Source organism: Gordionus sp. m RMFG-2023, chromosome 1 (genome assembly GCF_954871325.1).
Source record: "Gordionus sp. m RMFG-2023 chromosome 1, tfGorSpeb1-WG-v2, whole genome shotgun sequence".
In the NCBI taxonomy this organism is placed as follows: Eukaryota; Metazoa; Nematomorpha; class Gordioida; order Chordodea; family Parachordodidae; genus Gordionus; species Gordionus sp. m RMFG-2023.
Window position 1 is genome coordinate 43,349,408 of NC_088775.1, and position 18,228 is coordinate 43,367,635.

General features: G+C 28.8%; 1 protein-coding gene across 5 annotated transcripts in view; it reads right to left on the reverse strand.

The window, feature by feature from the left end:
* The window catches only part of LOC135931390 (histone-lysine N-methyltransferase EZH2-like), a 59,389-nt gene that overhangs the window by 16,077 nt on the left and 25,084 nt on the right, over positions 1-18,228 (reverse strand). For 4 of the 5 annotated variants that reach the window (XM_065468461.1, XM_065468459.1, XM_065468458.1 and 1 more), the window contains 6 exons: positions 9,675-9,772; positions 8,877-9,271; positions 7,566-7,679; positions 6,720-6,778; positions 5,916-6,011; positions 5,576-5,657 (listed from right to left, as the gene is read on the reverse strand). In XM_065468461.1, the coding sequence (XP_065324533.1) occupies positions 5,576-5,657; positions 5,916-6,011; positions 6,720-6,778; positions 7,566-7,679; positions 8,877-9,271; positions 9,675-9,772 (844 nt within the window). The remainder of the gene's footprint in view (positions 1-5,575; positions 5,658-5,915; positions 6,012-6,719; positions 6,779-7,565; positions 7,680-8,876; positions 9,272-9,674; positions 9,773-18,228) is intronic. The other variant, XM_065468460.1, reaches the window with a different exon arrangement.

Here is an 18,228-nt window from a genome sequence, read left to right on the forward strand (position 1 = left end):
ATTTAATTTACATATCAATTATTATATATTTTAATAAAAATTAAAATTCTATCATGTAAAAATCTTTTGAAAATTTCATCAAAATTTTATTTCAAAAGATTTTTTGTCTATAAATGTAAACTAATAAAAACTATATTAGGATAAAATTTTTACTTTCTGGTGTATTTAAAGTGAGATTAAGTGGTTTGCCAAGCCCCGGGGTTTACCTAACCCCAGTCTCCCCCACTGATATAGCATGTTGGTATAAGCTATATAAATTATTAAATTCTGAGGGAAATAAAAAATAATTATGATTTACTTACTTTACAACGAGAATTTTTATATAAGAAAAAATGGATCAAGTGAATAAATTTTTAATTCGAAGAAATGGCATGCAGATATATACTAATAAAATATTGAGAAAATATATTATATTCAGGGTGGAGGGGAGAATAGGATCCTTAAATAGAATTTATTTATTTTCATTAAGCATAAAAAAAATTTTTGATTAGGATTTGATATGTCTGCTATATATACAGTAATGAAACATCTTGACGATTCAATTAAAACCCATCCATATAAAAATATTCATTAAAATAACAAAAGGAGGGGAAAAAAATTTCAATAATGCTTTGTCTATATTTTAATTATTTTTGCAAACAAAATATAATAACATATATTTCAATGAGAATACAAAAAAGAGGAATAAACGAATTTTCAATAAAGCTAACGGTACAAATCAGGAACAAATCAATCCCGTTTTAACAATTTGAAAAGTTTTGAATATCGTGGGGCTAACTTCACGCTATAATATAAGGTTTAAAATTTGATTTCTGAAATTAATGGAGATAAAACTTAATTTGAGGCATCATTAGGAAGAGAAAAAAATTCCCTATCGTTGTAAGTTAAGAAATTTTTTTAAAAAAATTGAGTGTTTTTTTATTTTTGGCGCCATAGAAAACGATAATGGTACAAATCAAACTGAATAAATTTAATTAAAGTTAAATTATCTGAAGTTTTTATTTTCAACTTAGTTTTTAAAAGTAAATGTGTTATCTTAATTACTTTTACAAATTAAATATTTTTATCTCAACAATGCAATGTGTTTTATTTTTAACTTAATCAAGAAAACATGTTTATTAAATCGTCACAACAACACTGAAAAATAAAAATTAATAATTCAAAAAATAAAAAAACGCATGTTGATTGTTAATTAAGGACTCCGGGTCTGGACCCCAGGTTCGTGCTCAGAGCAGGCCTGAGCATATAATTGGGTCGTAAATTTTACGACCAAGCAAATTAACAGTACTAGTATTGAATATGACATTGGTGATAAGAGAGGCGGAGGTGGCACAAGCATCTGAGGCAAATGACAAGTGGGAAACCATCAAGGCCTGGGTGAGGACAACTGAGGAGGTATGTGGATGGACAAAAGGGCCGTCTAGACATAAGGAGACATGGTGGTGAAATCCGGAGTAAGCAAAAGTATGGATGAGAAACGGAAGTGCTTCAAAGAATGGTATAATAGTAAAAAAATAGTGATAAGATATTTAAAAAGGGGGGAAAAGAAATGCTAATAAATTAATAACGAAGGCGCAAGAAGAAAAAAGGCAGGAGTTTGCTAAAGAAATTGAATGCACTGAAAGAATCGGAAATGTGGTTCGAATGGCAAAGCAGATGGCAAAAAAGAGGGAGGATGTGGTAGGTGTTAAATGTTTGAAAAATATAGAAGGAAAAATGGTGATTGATAGTAATGGTATTAAGAACACATGGAAGATTTACATGGAAGGACTTTTAAACGAAGAAAATAAATGGGATAATGATGTTAGTTGTGCAAGGTAGAAGGTCCAGAGTGTAACGAAATAAATAGAGCAGTGAAAAGATGAAAAAAGGGAAAGCCGCGAGTTTAAAGAGGGTGGTATCAGAGATGTTTAAAAAGGTTCTGATGACTCAGGGATTGAATAGTTAATTAATTTAGCCAATCAAATTGTCACAGAAGGAACTATTTACAAGTATTGGCAAAGTAGTATAATTATTCGAGTATACAAGAGGAAAGATGATCCTTTAGATTGCGGGTCTTATAGAGCTATTAAACTCGTGGAAAATGTAATGAATGTATTTGAGAGGGTGTTAGAGAAGCGGATAAGGGAACAAACTAAAATTGATGAAATGCAGTTTGGTTATACATCGTGGAAAGGCACGACAGATGCAATTTTTGTAGTGAGACAAATACTGATATATCTTGCGAAGGAAAAGAAACTATGCGTTTGTTGATTTGCAAAAAACATTTGATAGGGTACCACGCGAGGTTACTAGATGGGCCTTGAGAAAATCAGCTGTGGAAGAATGGTTGGCAATGAATGTGGGAGCACAAACTCCGGTCCGGAAGGATGATGGAGATAGTGAAAGCTTTGGAGTGAAGGTAAGACTTCGTGGAATCCATGCTGAAACCATTATTATTTATCTTAGTAATGAATGTGGTGACTAGAGAGATGCGTGAAGGATTTCCCAAGGCTATTATATGGAGATGACGTTGTATTCATGGGTGAGGGATAAAATTAGTAGATGGAAGATGGCTATGGAAGCAAAGGGTCTGAGAATGAATGCAATAAGACAAAGGTGATAAATGGTGGGGATAATTTGAATATAGAGAAATCCGGGAACTGGCCTAGTGGTGTATGGTGTTGATTGAAATTCGATTTAATGCACCAGATGCCAGAAATGGGTGCACAATAGATGTAGCGTGATGTTAGCAAGAATGACCTTTATTTGTAGAACGTGCATAAAAGCAGTACATAATAATGTTAACGTAGAAAATGATAGTCTGGATATGGTAATGGGTTAACCCTGGGAAAATGGACAAGTTTTGTTATTTGGGTGATATGCTAAACGGAGATGGTGGTGTGAATTCTGCCGTTGTTGCAAGTGTCAGACAAGCATGGAAGAAGTTCAGGGAGATGTTATCTATCCTAGCAAATAAAAAAGTCTCTCTAAAGGAGAAAGTTTACGTAAGCTGTGTGAGGAATTGTCTAATTTATGGCGGCGAAATATAGGCAATGAAAGCGACTCACGAAGCCAAATTGGAAAGAATAGAGATGAGGATGCTTAGATGGATGTGTGGGGTATCTCTGAGAGAGATAAAAACTAGCAAGGAATTGCGAGCAAGATTGGGTATAGAAATGATTAGAATGGTAATGTAACAAAATAGACTAAGATGGGTTGGATGTGTGGAACGTATGACAAAAGATGAGTGGGTAAAGAGATGCACCTTGATGGAAGTAGGAAGATCAAGACCTAGAAGAAGGCCCAAGATGACGTGAACAAATGTGATAGTGGCGGATAAGAGAAACATGAATCTTACAAATATTGATGTTAAGGACCGTCAAAAATGGAAAAGAAAAATCAGAGGGAAAACTGGCCTACCTGGGTAAACATGGAAATCGCCATAAAACGGAGAAGTTGGTTTTTCTCGTTTTGTTTTTGAATATTCAATAAATATATGTTTTCGGTCAGAGACCTAAATACACAGGGTTAATATCATCTTTTCTTGATGCTTACAAATTCACTCGAATTTGCTTTACAATATGCTGTTAAATATACCTTCATTCATATTATAAATTTGATATATGATATGAAAGTAGTAATATTAGTCTTAGGGTGTTGTGCATAAATAATTTTATTCTTTAAAACAAAATGATGAATAAAAATACATGTTGGTAAAATAACGCACGATTATTAATAAAAAATCTATTGAGTTTTAATCTTGTGAGTTACTTTTCCGCAAATAGCGGGTAGCCAATATAACCTATGAATCTTATGTATGCTATTTTGCTAATATTTATAATTATAAGACAGGAATGTAGACTATCTGAGGCGTGTAGTCAGAGAGCCCCACATCCGTAGCAAATTTTTTTTTAAATATTAAATGGCTCAGGCATGTAGCCAGTGAGGAGGGGTGGGCCCCCGCCCCATAGCCAAATTTTTGAAAAAAATATAAAAGGGCTTCGTGAATTGCAAAGTATTCTATTTTAAATAAGTTATATATTATAAATATTAAAATTAATTTAAATATTTATTTATTGTATATTAATATTTCACCTCTTAAAAATTTAAAGTTCATTTTACATTTTTTAAACCCTAAACACTGATGGATATAAGAAAATTTTATAAACAAAAATAAATTCTATTTAATTTATCTCTACTAATATCTATGATTAGAAAATTTCTAGTGTATGAAATGTTCAGATTTCCAAATAGAAAGAAATTTTAGAATATAATTAATTATGCTTGTGCTATAGGAAAAAAGAAACTACAAAAAGTCTGCAGGACAAGTGGATCCATTGGCATCAAACCGTTACAGCATTTTTTGAATCTAGAATTTTTTTATGCCCTTGGAGAAATATCAGAATCACCTAAAACACATATTTCATCTGAAGCTGATACATTATTAGATTTAATATGACAGTCGATTTTTTTCATTGTAATGTATTAATAAATTATTTATTACACAACAATTTTATGCAATGTTTTTCAAAGAAGTTATGAGAATCGCGAATATTATTATATTACTAGAAGACCAAGAAATAATATCGACCAGGGATTTTTCGAGATTTGAGTGATTGTTGAGGTGAAAGTAATATTATATGATTTTGAGATTCTCACAAGCCCCGCCTTTACCAACGAACAAATCGTTCCAATATTAAAGTGGACGCAATTGAGGATTACTATAAAATAACCGTTTTTATTCCACTTTTGGATTTAATTTTGACTCAAATCAAAGAATGATTTGTGATTTAGCAATGACTCTATCCAATTTACAAATACTATATCTCATAATTCCCTCTGAACTGAGGATCTATCAAATCTCGATATTGAAAAATTTAATATCAGGGGATATAACTGCATCTGAAGGCCAATTAATTTCAGAATTTAAAAGGTATGAAAGATTCATTTTTGTAGATAATTTATGAAGAAGTACAGTGAAAGAAGAGCATTGCATATTTTTAAATATATTTTATAAGTTTTCCAAATATATTAAAATTACTGTATATTTTGGCAATGATACCATACAAGCACAAATGATAGGACCTTTTCTTTATTACAGGAAATAAGAACCATCAATAGTATGACATGTTAAATTTGATTGAATTTTATATTTTATTGTGATTTTCATACCGGTTTATATAACTATAATATTTTTTAATCGTATTGTATTCGCTCTTAATATTTTGTATTCCAATATTTTATTCTTTGTATCCGAAATTATCATATTTTCAAATATGATTGGTTCTAAGAAATTTTATATGATAATTAGTTGTAATAAATTTTTAATGCCCAAAAAAATCTTTCAGTATTTTAAAAAATTACCCCCCCCCCCCATCCCTATAGAAAATTTCTGCCTACGTGACTGATCTGCCTAATTTGCGATTTATAGAATCCGAGCTATCTTTACCACTATGTGTCTGTATTTTTTTATAATTACAACAACTGTTTAATTCGAGATAAAAAAAATTTTATGGCTTAAATTAGAGATACCTTATATGCTATATGATAATTTCTTTTATAATCATAAAATAATATTTAGAAAGAATATAACCTATGTTTAAATTGAATAGGAAACTTGATTTGTGCTTGTCATATATTCGCCCCCGCCTCTCGGCTTCATCTTGACTAATGACCTTAAAATAAATCATATAAAAATTAAGATTCAAAAAAAATGCAAGTTTATTGAAATAGGGGGAAAATTATTACCAAAAAGCAACTGAATATAGGGGAGGGGTTAAGGGTAATCAGATAATTTTGGACTACAGTATAAAATATGCATCATTTACTATATAATTGCAACTAAATATGTTACATTCTGGTCAACATAGTGAAGTGAACTATGATCGTTTAATTGGTAATATAAAAAAAATATTTTTAATAAAATATATTACTTCACCACAATATTCGGATATAAAATCATTTTTCTGAACATCGTATTTTAAAAATATACCCCAACCAGCAGTGTCTGAATAGGACAAGAGGAGATGCTTTGTAATAAAAAATAGATTAATAATTTTTTTAGATAAACTCTGTATTAGATGAAACCCTTTAAGCATAATTTTTGCACTTCGCAGACGCAAGTTGCAAGAAAGGCTGGGCCGCGACGTTGTTCCCATTAATATTTTATTAACACTGGTAAAAGGACTTATACCATATTGATATATAAGTCACAGACCTATAAGTCTATATTGGTCAGGCCGTAAAATTTTAAAAATAATATATATTTTTAAAAAAATTAAGGGACTATTTTTTCAAAGGGAATTTTCAAATGTTATATCAGTGGAGAAAATAAACATTGAAGATCTGCATCGGCATGGTCAGCAGATCGGGCTAAACAAGATAGCCAATTTGTTCTGTAAAATATTTTTTTTCTGGGCTAGCTAAGAAACTTTGAGTTATATTTACACCTTGAGTAATAAAATCTTATGATTTTCCCTTAATTAAAACATTAATTATTGACCTTAAATATGACCCTTGGTAGTTTTATTTTATTTTATTTTTAAAAGTACATATATATTTTCCGAAAACTTTTTCCGGAGAAAATTTTTTCCTGCAAGCTTTCTCATTGCCATTATAGGATAGGGTTTTGCTACATGAGTATTATATTTATTTTGCCTTTATTTCTTTTACTATATAATTTTGAAAAGATTGACTGGAATATTGGATTATCATAACAATTTATAAAAAATACAAACCTTTTTGAGACCCCTTTGAATATTAGTGTTACGACAGCTGACTTCTGAACCAACTTTATCTAAATAATAATAATTACATCCAATAAATTTCATATATAAATTATAGACTCGTTATTTTATATTTTACGATTTTTTCTATATTAGTAGAGTGGTATAATTATTTCGAAGTCAGTCAATATCTTATTTACATAGGGTTCCATATTTAATAATGTCAATTTTCCAATAAGATGGCAGGGATTGTGTTAAAATAAAATAATCACACCTATGATGAGATAAAAATAACGCCCTTTAAAAACAAATTTATATTTAAAGTCTTTAGAAAGCGCAAATATCATTGCAAGATCAACTAGATAATATTACAAAATTATCATGAGTGAGATTATTAGTTTTTTACCTTAATAAAGCTAATTTAGTTTATATATTTTAAATAAGTAAAAATAACAATAGGTAACTGGCTTACAGAAATTTCAGTTGCCTTTCATTCTTTAATTTTTTATGATAAAGTCGTTCGATGCTTTATTTAATAAGGTAATAAAATACATCATCTGCAAAAAAATAACCCCCCAATACGTTATAATTAATTTATGGATTACTAAAATAAAAAATAATATAAATGAATTCTTTTTCTTCAAATTCATATGTGAATAGAAAAATGTTCATTAATTATCTTAAATCAGTATAATTTACACAATGATTCCTTTAAGATTTTTGATAAATTTTCTCGAATAAGAGGCGAGTTTAACTATCAAAAGTTGAAATTTAAAAAAATGTCATGTAGCCATGAGTATTCCCTATATTTTCTACAAGCTAGCCACAATTTTTTTAATGTAATAATGAAAAAATAACTAGCTCCACAAGGGGTACATAAATCAGGGTCGCACTCCCGAACAGCTAAAAAGCAAGGGCATTGTTTAGTGTTGCACTGAGATCGGCACCGGCAACCCGGAAATCTATTTTTGCCTAATGGATATTTTTTTTTAAATTTAAAAATATAGTGGTATATTTTTTGATTGCTATTTTTAAGAGGTTAGAATATTAATAATGGATATGGTGATAACAGCTAATCTCTTTTCACTGAACCCCGCTAATTTATTTTCCTTAACAATATTCTATTTTTTTTATCATTATTTTTTTTAAAAAAAGATATTGATTGACTATGGCCCTTAAAAATAACTTAAATTTGTATAAAGTAAAAATTGTATATTATTCAAATATATAATATATCCATAAATGAAGTAATAATAAATACAATTTAAGACAATTCTTCAATCACAACACTTTTTGTTAATTAAGTCAAAATCTCGTATTAACTTGGGAGAGGATGCCATAATCGAATTGCAAATATTCAAAAAATTAAACGTAACATATCTATTGCATCACAACATGCAAAGCATATATTTATTCAATGATATAATCTAAATTAAATTTTTTCTTCTAAAAATCAGCTTTCACAACAAACTGTTGATTTTTACAATACTCTTCTCTTCATCCACTGATACATGTCAAAGATGAAATATGAAGTATGTGAAAAACATTACATGCATTTTTACCATAACGATAGTGTAATAGCTCACCCTGAACAAGGCGGATCTATAAAAGAACATAATAAGAGATTCCAGTTAGGGAACAATATGGAGTAGGGAGGAACAAATTATAAGGAAAGGTTTGAATATGTTTATAAAGTTTGAATACTGAAATTTGGGATTAAATCGAGTTTGGGAATTTGTCAATTAAATAAGTGGAATTTGATATTTTTTGATATATTTTATGTATGACTATGCAAATTTATAATTTCAGTTTATATATGTAAATTCTGATATATACACTTGAAAATCATAGTTAAAATCTTTACCTTTTCTATATAATAAAATTAAAACGAAATTTATATTTTTGGTGTAAATTATTAATATGAGATTTATATTTAACTTCATTAAGTACCCAATACTTTAATATAGCTAAGGTTATCTAAAACGCCTTCACATATTTGCACGATAAAATATTTTCTTTCTGATTGTTGACTTATCTTGCGACTCAAAAAATTAGGGCCTAATCTTAGAATCGATTGAGTGAAAAAAAATCACTTGACCGCTTTACGTGATAATATTAATTATATTAAAATCTATTTTTTTAAAAAAGGATAAGTAAAAACATAAAAACATGAGTTCTTGCAAAGGCAAAATTTTTCGCAAAAGGCGTCGGCGTTTGTGCAGCAATTGCAGCCCACCAGATCAGAACATTCCAAGTCTCCATGGTCGCAAGGATTATAGCTGTAAAGAGACCCGCTGACACCTCCTCCCCCCTTGGCCTGTCCGTTATGACTGCTCGATTTATTACCACGAACGCCAAAATTTTTGGCCAGCACTAAAGTTGGAAAGTTATTATTTTCAGTGTTGATAATCGAATCGGAATAGGCATCGTTCAAAATAGGTTCCTTAACATCGTTCAAATCATCATCGATCGTCTTTGAGAAATCAGAATGTAAGGCAAAAGGATGTGTTGGGACAAAATGACCAATTTTCTTTCTATTCTTCTTCCAGCTCCCAAGCTTGGTGCTAAAAATGGTTAATAAAATAAAGAATTTAGCTGTTCATTATTAAAGAGTATTTTCAAAATATATAAATTGAGTCCCAACAAAATTTACAGTTATTTTAATAATATATCCTAACCTTGCAGCCCATGCTCATTTAAACAATTTTTTAAAATAAGCTAATACTATACCCAATGACATATATGAAATCAAATAAGAACCCACCCCTTCCCCAGATTCCTTTCAAATAATGAATTATAGTTATTATCATGAATTCTCAATCATACTAAAAGAAAAACTCTGTTTAAAAAAAATTGATATTATAAATCTGGACGAGGTCTAGGTTTATTTAAGAATTAGAATCATATTTTTGTTAACATCTTAATGTCATTAAGGATAATTGAGGCATTCTATTTATAAAAAATAACTTATTTGTTTTCTTTTTCGAAGTTGGAGATATGGTCGAACGAATTTCCATTGTCTCTTGAATGTTCTCGATCCCCAATTTTTTAATCAATTGACTCACCTATAATCGAGAAAAAAAATTAACAAAATATTGAGTGACAATTTTTCATTTAAATCCATTAAGACTGAAAAAATCCAAAAGAGCAGTTAAATATATTTTTTTTAAATTATTCAAAAAAATACTTGTTATCAAATTAAAAAAATATATTAATCTAAATCTAGAATATTAAAAATAACGATTTTATTGTTTAAATATTTACAACTAATTTATTTACGATTTGAAGAAAATAATTTTGTTAAAATTTATGAATAATATCTTTGGTTTTTTTAGGTTGAAGCTGCTTGATTATTTAACTATTGTTCATCATCTTTTATGCATCCTTATACCAATCTTATTTTCAAAATATTTTGAAAATTTGTGGAAAGGTAATTTCAAAATATCATTTTCTAGTGAAATGCCTAGAAATTCGATTACATATTTATCTTTATTGGCGATATTTTATATTTTAATGATTAAATTTAAAGATTATAATATTAAAATTAATTATTAAATTAAAATTTTTGTATTTTTTATGCTATATATATGTCATATAAATTTTAGCGCGACTTCTCTTTTAAAAAAAAGCGCGCTATCATTATTTTAAAGTAGAGTGCTGTTAGCTACCGCTACTTTAACAACTTAGTATTTTAGTATAATAAATCAATTTTGTTTGTATTTTAATGATTAGTTTAAATTTTCAAGTAAAAATATTTATTATAACTAAGGATATAAGAGCAAACAAGCATAAAAAACGGGGAAAACCAGGCTTATTTCTAAACTTTTTGATAATTAGACAAATTTATATCGTTTTCCTTCACAAGGAATTAATAAATTCCAAGCCGGACAACTTGCATAAAATAAATTTTACGTGCCGGGCCAGGAAAAAAAATTACGGGCCAGGCAGAAAAATTCGATAAAAAATTTCCATAAACCGGTTTAATTTATTTTAAAAAACATAAAAAATGATGTTTGTTTTTTAATTCTTGAAAGAGTGAAAAAACGGTTAAAATAATCGAACATTACTTAATACTCAATAAATTTCAATTTTTTCATTATAAGTTATATAAGTTAGGGGCAGTGTGTTATTTTTTAAACTTTAAATCATTTTTTGAGAGCATTTTTTTTAAATTTAAAAATCTGATTTTACTGGAAATGTATTCCAGCATGTTTAGAATACCTATCTTATGAAGTGTAGACAATTTTGCCGTTAACATTTAAGTCAATTATTATATAAAAAATTTATGGAAAAACTAATATAAATAATATCAAAAGTTCAGCAAAATTGTTAAAATGAAAGTGGTAGGATTCCAAACATGATGGAATATATTTCTGGTAAAATCAGATTTTGATATGTAAATAAAAGCGCTTAAAAAATGATATAGTTGAAAAAATAACATATTACCGGAAAAACACATTACTGCTAACACAATATACTCAGAACAAAATGTATTAAATTATAAATGGACAAATATTAAATGTCGATATCCTTATGATATACTGTTTAATTTAGACAATCTTCAATATGACGATTTTATATTGATTTAATCATATATTTCCAGGAAAACATATGTAATACAATAAATTGAAATGTTTTTGTTTTATTATAAATAATGAATTTAAAATGACAACGTGCAAAATGGTAAACGTTTTTTTAGTGTTGTTAGGCTGATGTTTTTAATTTACTTGGTCGTAAAATTTACGACCCAATTATATGCTCATGCCTACTCTGACCACGAACCCGGGGTCCAGACCCGGGTGTCAGTATAACTCTCTGATATAATAGTGTGCAATCATTTATTTGAAAATTTTTTCCACCACTTTCTGGCTTCCTCCCTTATTTCAATAAAGAAAAGATTTGTACAATATTTTTAAATCTAAATCATTATTTTAATTATATATTTGTATATAGATATGATATTAGCTCAATAAATTTTATAGCTCAATTTCTGCATCGACAGTCTAAAAAGGTTTTTACACTATGTATTTATATTTATGTATATAGATGTGATATTAGCTCAATAAATTTTATAACTCAATTTCTGCATCGACAGCATCTAAAAAGGTTTTTACATAGTAATTTTATAAATGGCTAACTCAATAATCAGCAAGGACAGGGTAGCATAAGAAATATATCTTATCTGTAAAACAGGGCCCGGCCCGAGTCTATTTTTTTATTTTTTAATACATTTGAATTTATATATTTTTAAAGATGAAAAAAAAATTTAATTTCAATGTGTATTAAATTAAAATTAAATCTTACTTTGTTTAAATAATAATAATATTAATAATACTCGACCGACTGTAATCGAAAAATTATGAGGTGGATAATTTTGTTTATAAAAAATAATAAGTATAAATATTGTTAAAAGAAGTGACTTTTCTATCTTTTTTAATAATATATAATTAAAAAATATATTTCTTATACTTGTAAAGTTTCCTTTTCTTCCGAAATTATAAAAAAAAGGAAGTAAAATAATTTTCATCAAATTTATAATTATAACTGTTCCAACGAGTGTTGCAAATTGTATAATACATTAGATATCTGCAAAAGTAAGGTCCGGTTTTATTTTTTTTAAAATAAATCGGTTTAAAAAAATTCCGACCAGTTAGGGTAGGGCCTTAAAATTTTTTTTTAAATATAACTAAATTTTATGCTGAATTTTTTATGTAAAATAAAAATATTTAATTTTATTTATAGAAAGTAGACGCCATATAACATATATCCTTTATTTCGATATATTATAAAAATTAATTTCTATATTTAAATAAATTCCTGCCAGACTGATAAATTTTTTTAAAAAAAATACGGGTTCTAGCCGGAAAACATATTTAAAAAAATTTTAGGCCGGGCAGGGCTTGAAAAATTAGGCTCGATGCAGATCACTACAATCAGGGTTGTGCATTTGACCGGTCAAATACAATTCGGTCAATTGACCGATATTTGACCGGTCAAATATGGTCAAATTCAAATAAATGTTTTTTACACCAATATTAACTTTATTTTGCATTTATATAATATTATAATAAATCTATGTATAATAATAAATATCATAATATTTTTTAATACATTCTATAGTCAATGTTTCACCCTCCGTGGCAGAGTCTTGTTCCGATTCATATTCAATATCATTATTTTCTTTAATATTTTTAATCAATCTTAAATTATGATACACTCTTACTAATTTTCCTGCTGTAGAAGCCTTTAATCTATTTCTGTTTTTCGTGTGAATATTGCCCCAAACTGACCAATTTCTTTCAGAAGAAGAAGTCGAACTAGGAAATGTTAGTAAAATATTAGCGACTTCTCTTAATGGGCAAGGTGGGCAAAATGCATTCCACCAACTTGAGGCCGAAATTTGATTGTTTCTTATGGAAGTTACAACTTTCCACATATTATGGCTATTAAATATACCGCTTTTGCTTCTGAAATTTACTATATTACTCAAAATATTTTGATTATCACCACCTTGTAAAATACCCAATTCTTGTATTATATTACATGCTTCATCAAATTCAGTATTAGTAAGATGCTCCCCTTGATATTGGGGGTCCAATAAATAAGCAGCATTGTGAGCACATGTATTTATATCAGTTTTTCTCTTTTCAAACATAACCTTAATTTTTTTTTCTTGAGATGGAGAAAAAAATATAGAATCATGGCATGATTGTATTATGTGTTTTTCCAAATTAAGCATCTCGTTTTTTACTTGGGCCAAAGTACATTTATCCCCTTGCACTTTCAACAATGAGGTAGCTAAAGGTTGGAGTATAGCTAAAAATTTTAAATTTTTCGTCCAAAATTCTTCGACTAATATATTATTGGTAATTTCTATGGGACAATTATCACAAACAGCTTCTTCAACAACTGATGCTTTTAGAGCTTTCTTGCATATTTTAATTTGCTCCATACATTTTATTGACGATGCCCATCTTGTTTGGCTAATTGTACTTAATGTAGATGGTATGCCATGAAGATTCTTATTAGGGGAAAATACTGCAGCTGGTATGTGTTTATTCTTGAAAAATTTAACAATTTTTTTAATTATTGAAATATGGTCACTGAAGGCGTCCAATCGTTCAAAATCGTGAAAGAATAACTGAATGTATGCGCTGCACAACCATAACATTGTATATTATTATAAATAGATTCAGATTTTAGAATTCTCCAGGCTGCTTTCATGTTAGCGGCATTATCAGTAACTAAAGAATATACTTTTACCGGATTCAATTCATGAATTACATTTTTAAATTCCTGGGCAATATAATCTGCCGTATGGCGATTTTCCTCAGTATTTAGAAATTTGTAGAACACTGGAACAGGCGTCATCACCATAAAATTAATAATACTCTCGTTTCTAATGTTGCTCCAGCCATCTGATACAATTGATAAGTAAGGAGCTTTATCTATTATATCTGCAACTCTCACCTCCATATCACCTGACGCTTTGTCTAGAAGATATCCAGCCAGCTGCCTTCTCCTGGGTAATGTGTAAATAGGACGTATTTTTTTTAAAAATTCTTGGATGTAGGGATTTTCAGTGATGTGGAAAGGTAAATTGCTCGCATATACAGCCTTTGCAAACAATTGATCCAGCTCATTTTTTTCTTTGGGATTAATTCTATCTATGAAACCGGTTATACAAGATTGAGATTTATATTTAATCGCCTTGCTTGTAGATTGATTAGAAATAAGGGAATCAAATTCTCCTGAGTCACAAGACAAAATATTGTTCATTTGATAATCATTCTCACTAATTTCACCCAATTCTTCATTAGAGTTAGACTTAGAAGTATTACAAATTACATTTGTGATATTTTTTGTAGAGGTTGATATTTTGGAATTTGAATAAAATTTTTCCTTAATTATAACAGGGCACATAGTACAGTTGCTTAATAAATGTTTGACCATTCTATCAACGTGGGTGATATAGGACATCTTGCAAAACTTGCACACCGCTTTAACTGATTTACCATCGCGTACTTCTTGAAAATGTTTCCAAACATGATGCTTTGGTTTGACCATAATCCCTAATATATTAAAATTTAACAAAAAATGATTTTGATTATTGTAAAGTTAATCAATCTTAACTATTTTATAATTATCGACCAATTATTCCAATAATTTCTTAATATTATAAATATAATATAATAAACTTTTTACCAGAATTGAATAATATTCCGTAAATCTGACCAGAACAATTAAAATGAAAATTAATTTTAAAAACCAAATATAGCAAGTGTAAGTAAAACAAATGAGAATTAATATAATTTATACTCGGCTAAATATTAAATAAAATTTAAATTTATTAAAAAATAAGAATGAAAAAATTATATTATGATTATAATAAATCGGGTATTTTTATTTTTTTTAAGAAAAATGAATTGAAAAAAATAAAGAAGGCGAGAAACGGCAATGATTAGGCAAAAAAATAACTAAAAATATTACTATATTTAGAAAAATTACATATTTATATTTTAATAAAAAAAAATAAGATTGATAAACATGCTTTTAATGCATACTAGTTAATTATATCAAAATATTTATTCGCCATTAATATTTTAGAGTATTTGAACGTATTTGACCAGTCAAATACTCCTCCGGTCAATTGACCAGTCAATTGACCGAATTTGACCAGTCAATTGACCGAATTTGACCGGTCAATTGACCGACATGCCAACCCTGACTACAATACATTATTGTAATATATTTTCCTCTTGCTAACCAGCAATTAGTAAGCATTACTATGTTTAGACCCGGGGTTCAGATGAATAACACATTTGCATTTTATATATCCAGTAACAATTTAAAGTTTTCTTTAATTTCATTCATAAATTATTTTCTTTTTTTTAAAATTTTTAAATCAAAATATAAATCCTTTTTATTTTGAGTTTTAAAATCATTTCCGGTATTAAAAAAATGATTCAAAACAACAAACAGGTCGAGGGGCCATGGAAACTTTCTTAAAACGTGTTTCAGCATGCCCTAACTTAATAAATTAGTATCACTATGCACATTCTTAGTTCAGAATGAGGTGCGAACCTTCTAGCCAGGTTTGTTCAATTTCTAAAAAGCATCTTTTTCTCCTGCCTATTCTGAAGTCAAAATATATAAGATAAATTTACACTTTTTATATAGTTTTAAATTTAATTAAAGTTACTATATCTGAAGTTTTTATTTTCAACATTTTTTTTCAACTTCAAGTTTTAAAAGTAAATAAATGTGGTATGTTATTACAAACAATATATTTCTATCTCAACAATGTGTTTATTTTTAATTTAATCAACATGTTTATTACAGTGTTGTGATGATTTAATGAAACATATTGACGATTAAATTCAAACACATTCATATAAAATTATAATATTTGCAAAAATAATTAAAATAACAAATTTAACTTATTTTTTCATCAATCCACCAGCTGTCCCTGATTGAATCTTAGATAAGTTTTGTTTTGTATATCAAGAATCTTTCAATAAGTAACCTTTAAACATAATCATACATAACAATAATATGAACCATGGTGATATGTCCCACATGCTTTAAGAATGTTTCCTTAACAAAAGGAAATAAAATTATTTGTCATGGTAAACAAGCCAACAGATGCCCTTCATCAGGTACTTTCTTTAACAACAATGAACATGTTATGCCTCCTTCTTCTTATCCTGCTCTTATTAATAGTATTAACCAATACTACAACTTCAAGCTCCAACAATACCTTCAACACAGAAACAATCCCTTTAACTATATCTTCATGCCCAGATAATAACATTAATTCAACCTTTATTGCTGAGGCACAGTCCCCCCCCCCCCCCACAATAGTTCGTATACCAAAAGGTGTCAGAATTATATTTTCACAATTTTTTTTTAGCTATTTTAACCACCCTAAATAAAAATATTAAAAGCTTAGATAATTGGATTAAATTATTATCATTTATATATTTAAATCTACATCTTCCAACATCAAAATCAAACTTAACACAAAGCATCAAAAAAACATTAAATTCAAATGATAATAGCTACTTACCTCCACATTTTTTCAATAAGCTTTTGACAGATAAAAAAAAGGCCAAGTTTATTGAAAATAAAATAAACCTATGCAAAAATTCCGCTATCAACATAGCTTGTTAAAGTGATACTATGGCCCCCAATAATGATATAACTCTCATGGCCATGCAATCTAAACATCCTCAAGATCACAAATCATCCTTCCACTATCTAATAATCCCATTCCACAAACCGAGATGGAAATATTGGAAGCAATAAAATTCAAAAAAGATTCTTCAGGAGGCATCGATGGTTTTCAAGCCATTTATCTCAAGATATAATTAAACCAACTATACCCCTATATCAAAACATATTTAAACAATTCACCATATAGCTTAATCATATCTTTCATAATATCATACCTAATCTCATTCAGCCCATCATTTTTGGAGCCGGCTTAATATCCTTTAATAAAACCAATGGGGACATCAGGCCTATTGCAATATGGTCACTCTTCCGGCTAATCATCAAAATAATTTGCTCCTATATAATATCTAACCTATCCAATCTACTACAACCAAACCAGCTTGGTTTTAATGTTCCTGGAGGATGTGAGGCTGCATCCCACTTGACACGTATCATCCTCCATAATACACATGATCAATGCATTCTCAAAATTGACCTACATAATGCCTTCAACTCACTTAGGAGGGAACATTTTATCCCCTCCTTTTGTGAAAATTTCCCAGATTATACAAAATACATCGCTGCATGTTACAACCAACCCACTTTTTAAAATTTAATGATTCTATTATTCTCTCTAAACAGGGCATCCAACAAGGAGACCCTTTAGGTCCGGTATTATTCTGCCAAGGCATCCAATTAATTATAAAAGAGATCTCCTCCAAATGTGATCTTAAATTAAATGTATGGTACCTGGACGATGGCACACTAGCAGGCCCTTATAACAAAATCTTAAAAATTCCATCAATTATAAATCACTTAGCTCCTATTACAGGACTTTCACTAATCACTTATAAGTGTGAATTTTATTCCCCTTCTGAATCGGACTGCCCACCCGAAAATTTTATTTTAGTGGACAAAGCCAACTTTACCCATTTAGGTTCACCTATTGGAGGGGAAAAAGCTATATTTAATTTTAGAGATGAATTCCTTGCTAAATTTAATAGAATGAAAAATATTCTAAAATATTGACCCGCTCACCAGGCTTTCTATTTACTGAAAATTTTTTTATTCATTCCAAAAATTTTACATGCCTTACGATAATCTACAATTATCACATCCCCTAAGGTATTATTGGACCTCGAAGTTCACTTAAAAAATACTCTCGAATCCATATTAAATATCTAATTTCCATCATCCTTCTGTATGCAAGCCGCTCTTCCACCAAAGCTAGGCGGTATAGGCATACAATCCTCTATATCCCTAAGCATTTCAGCTTTTCTATCCTCAGTGGCTAAACTTTGACACA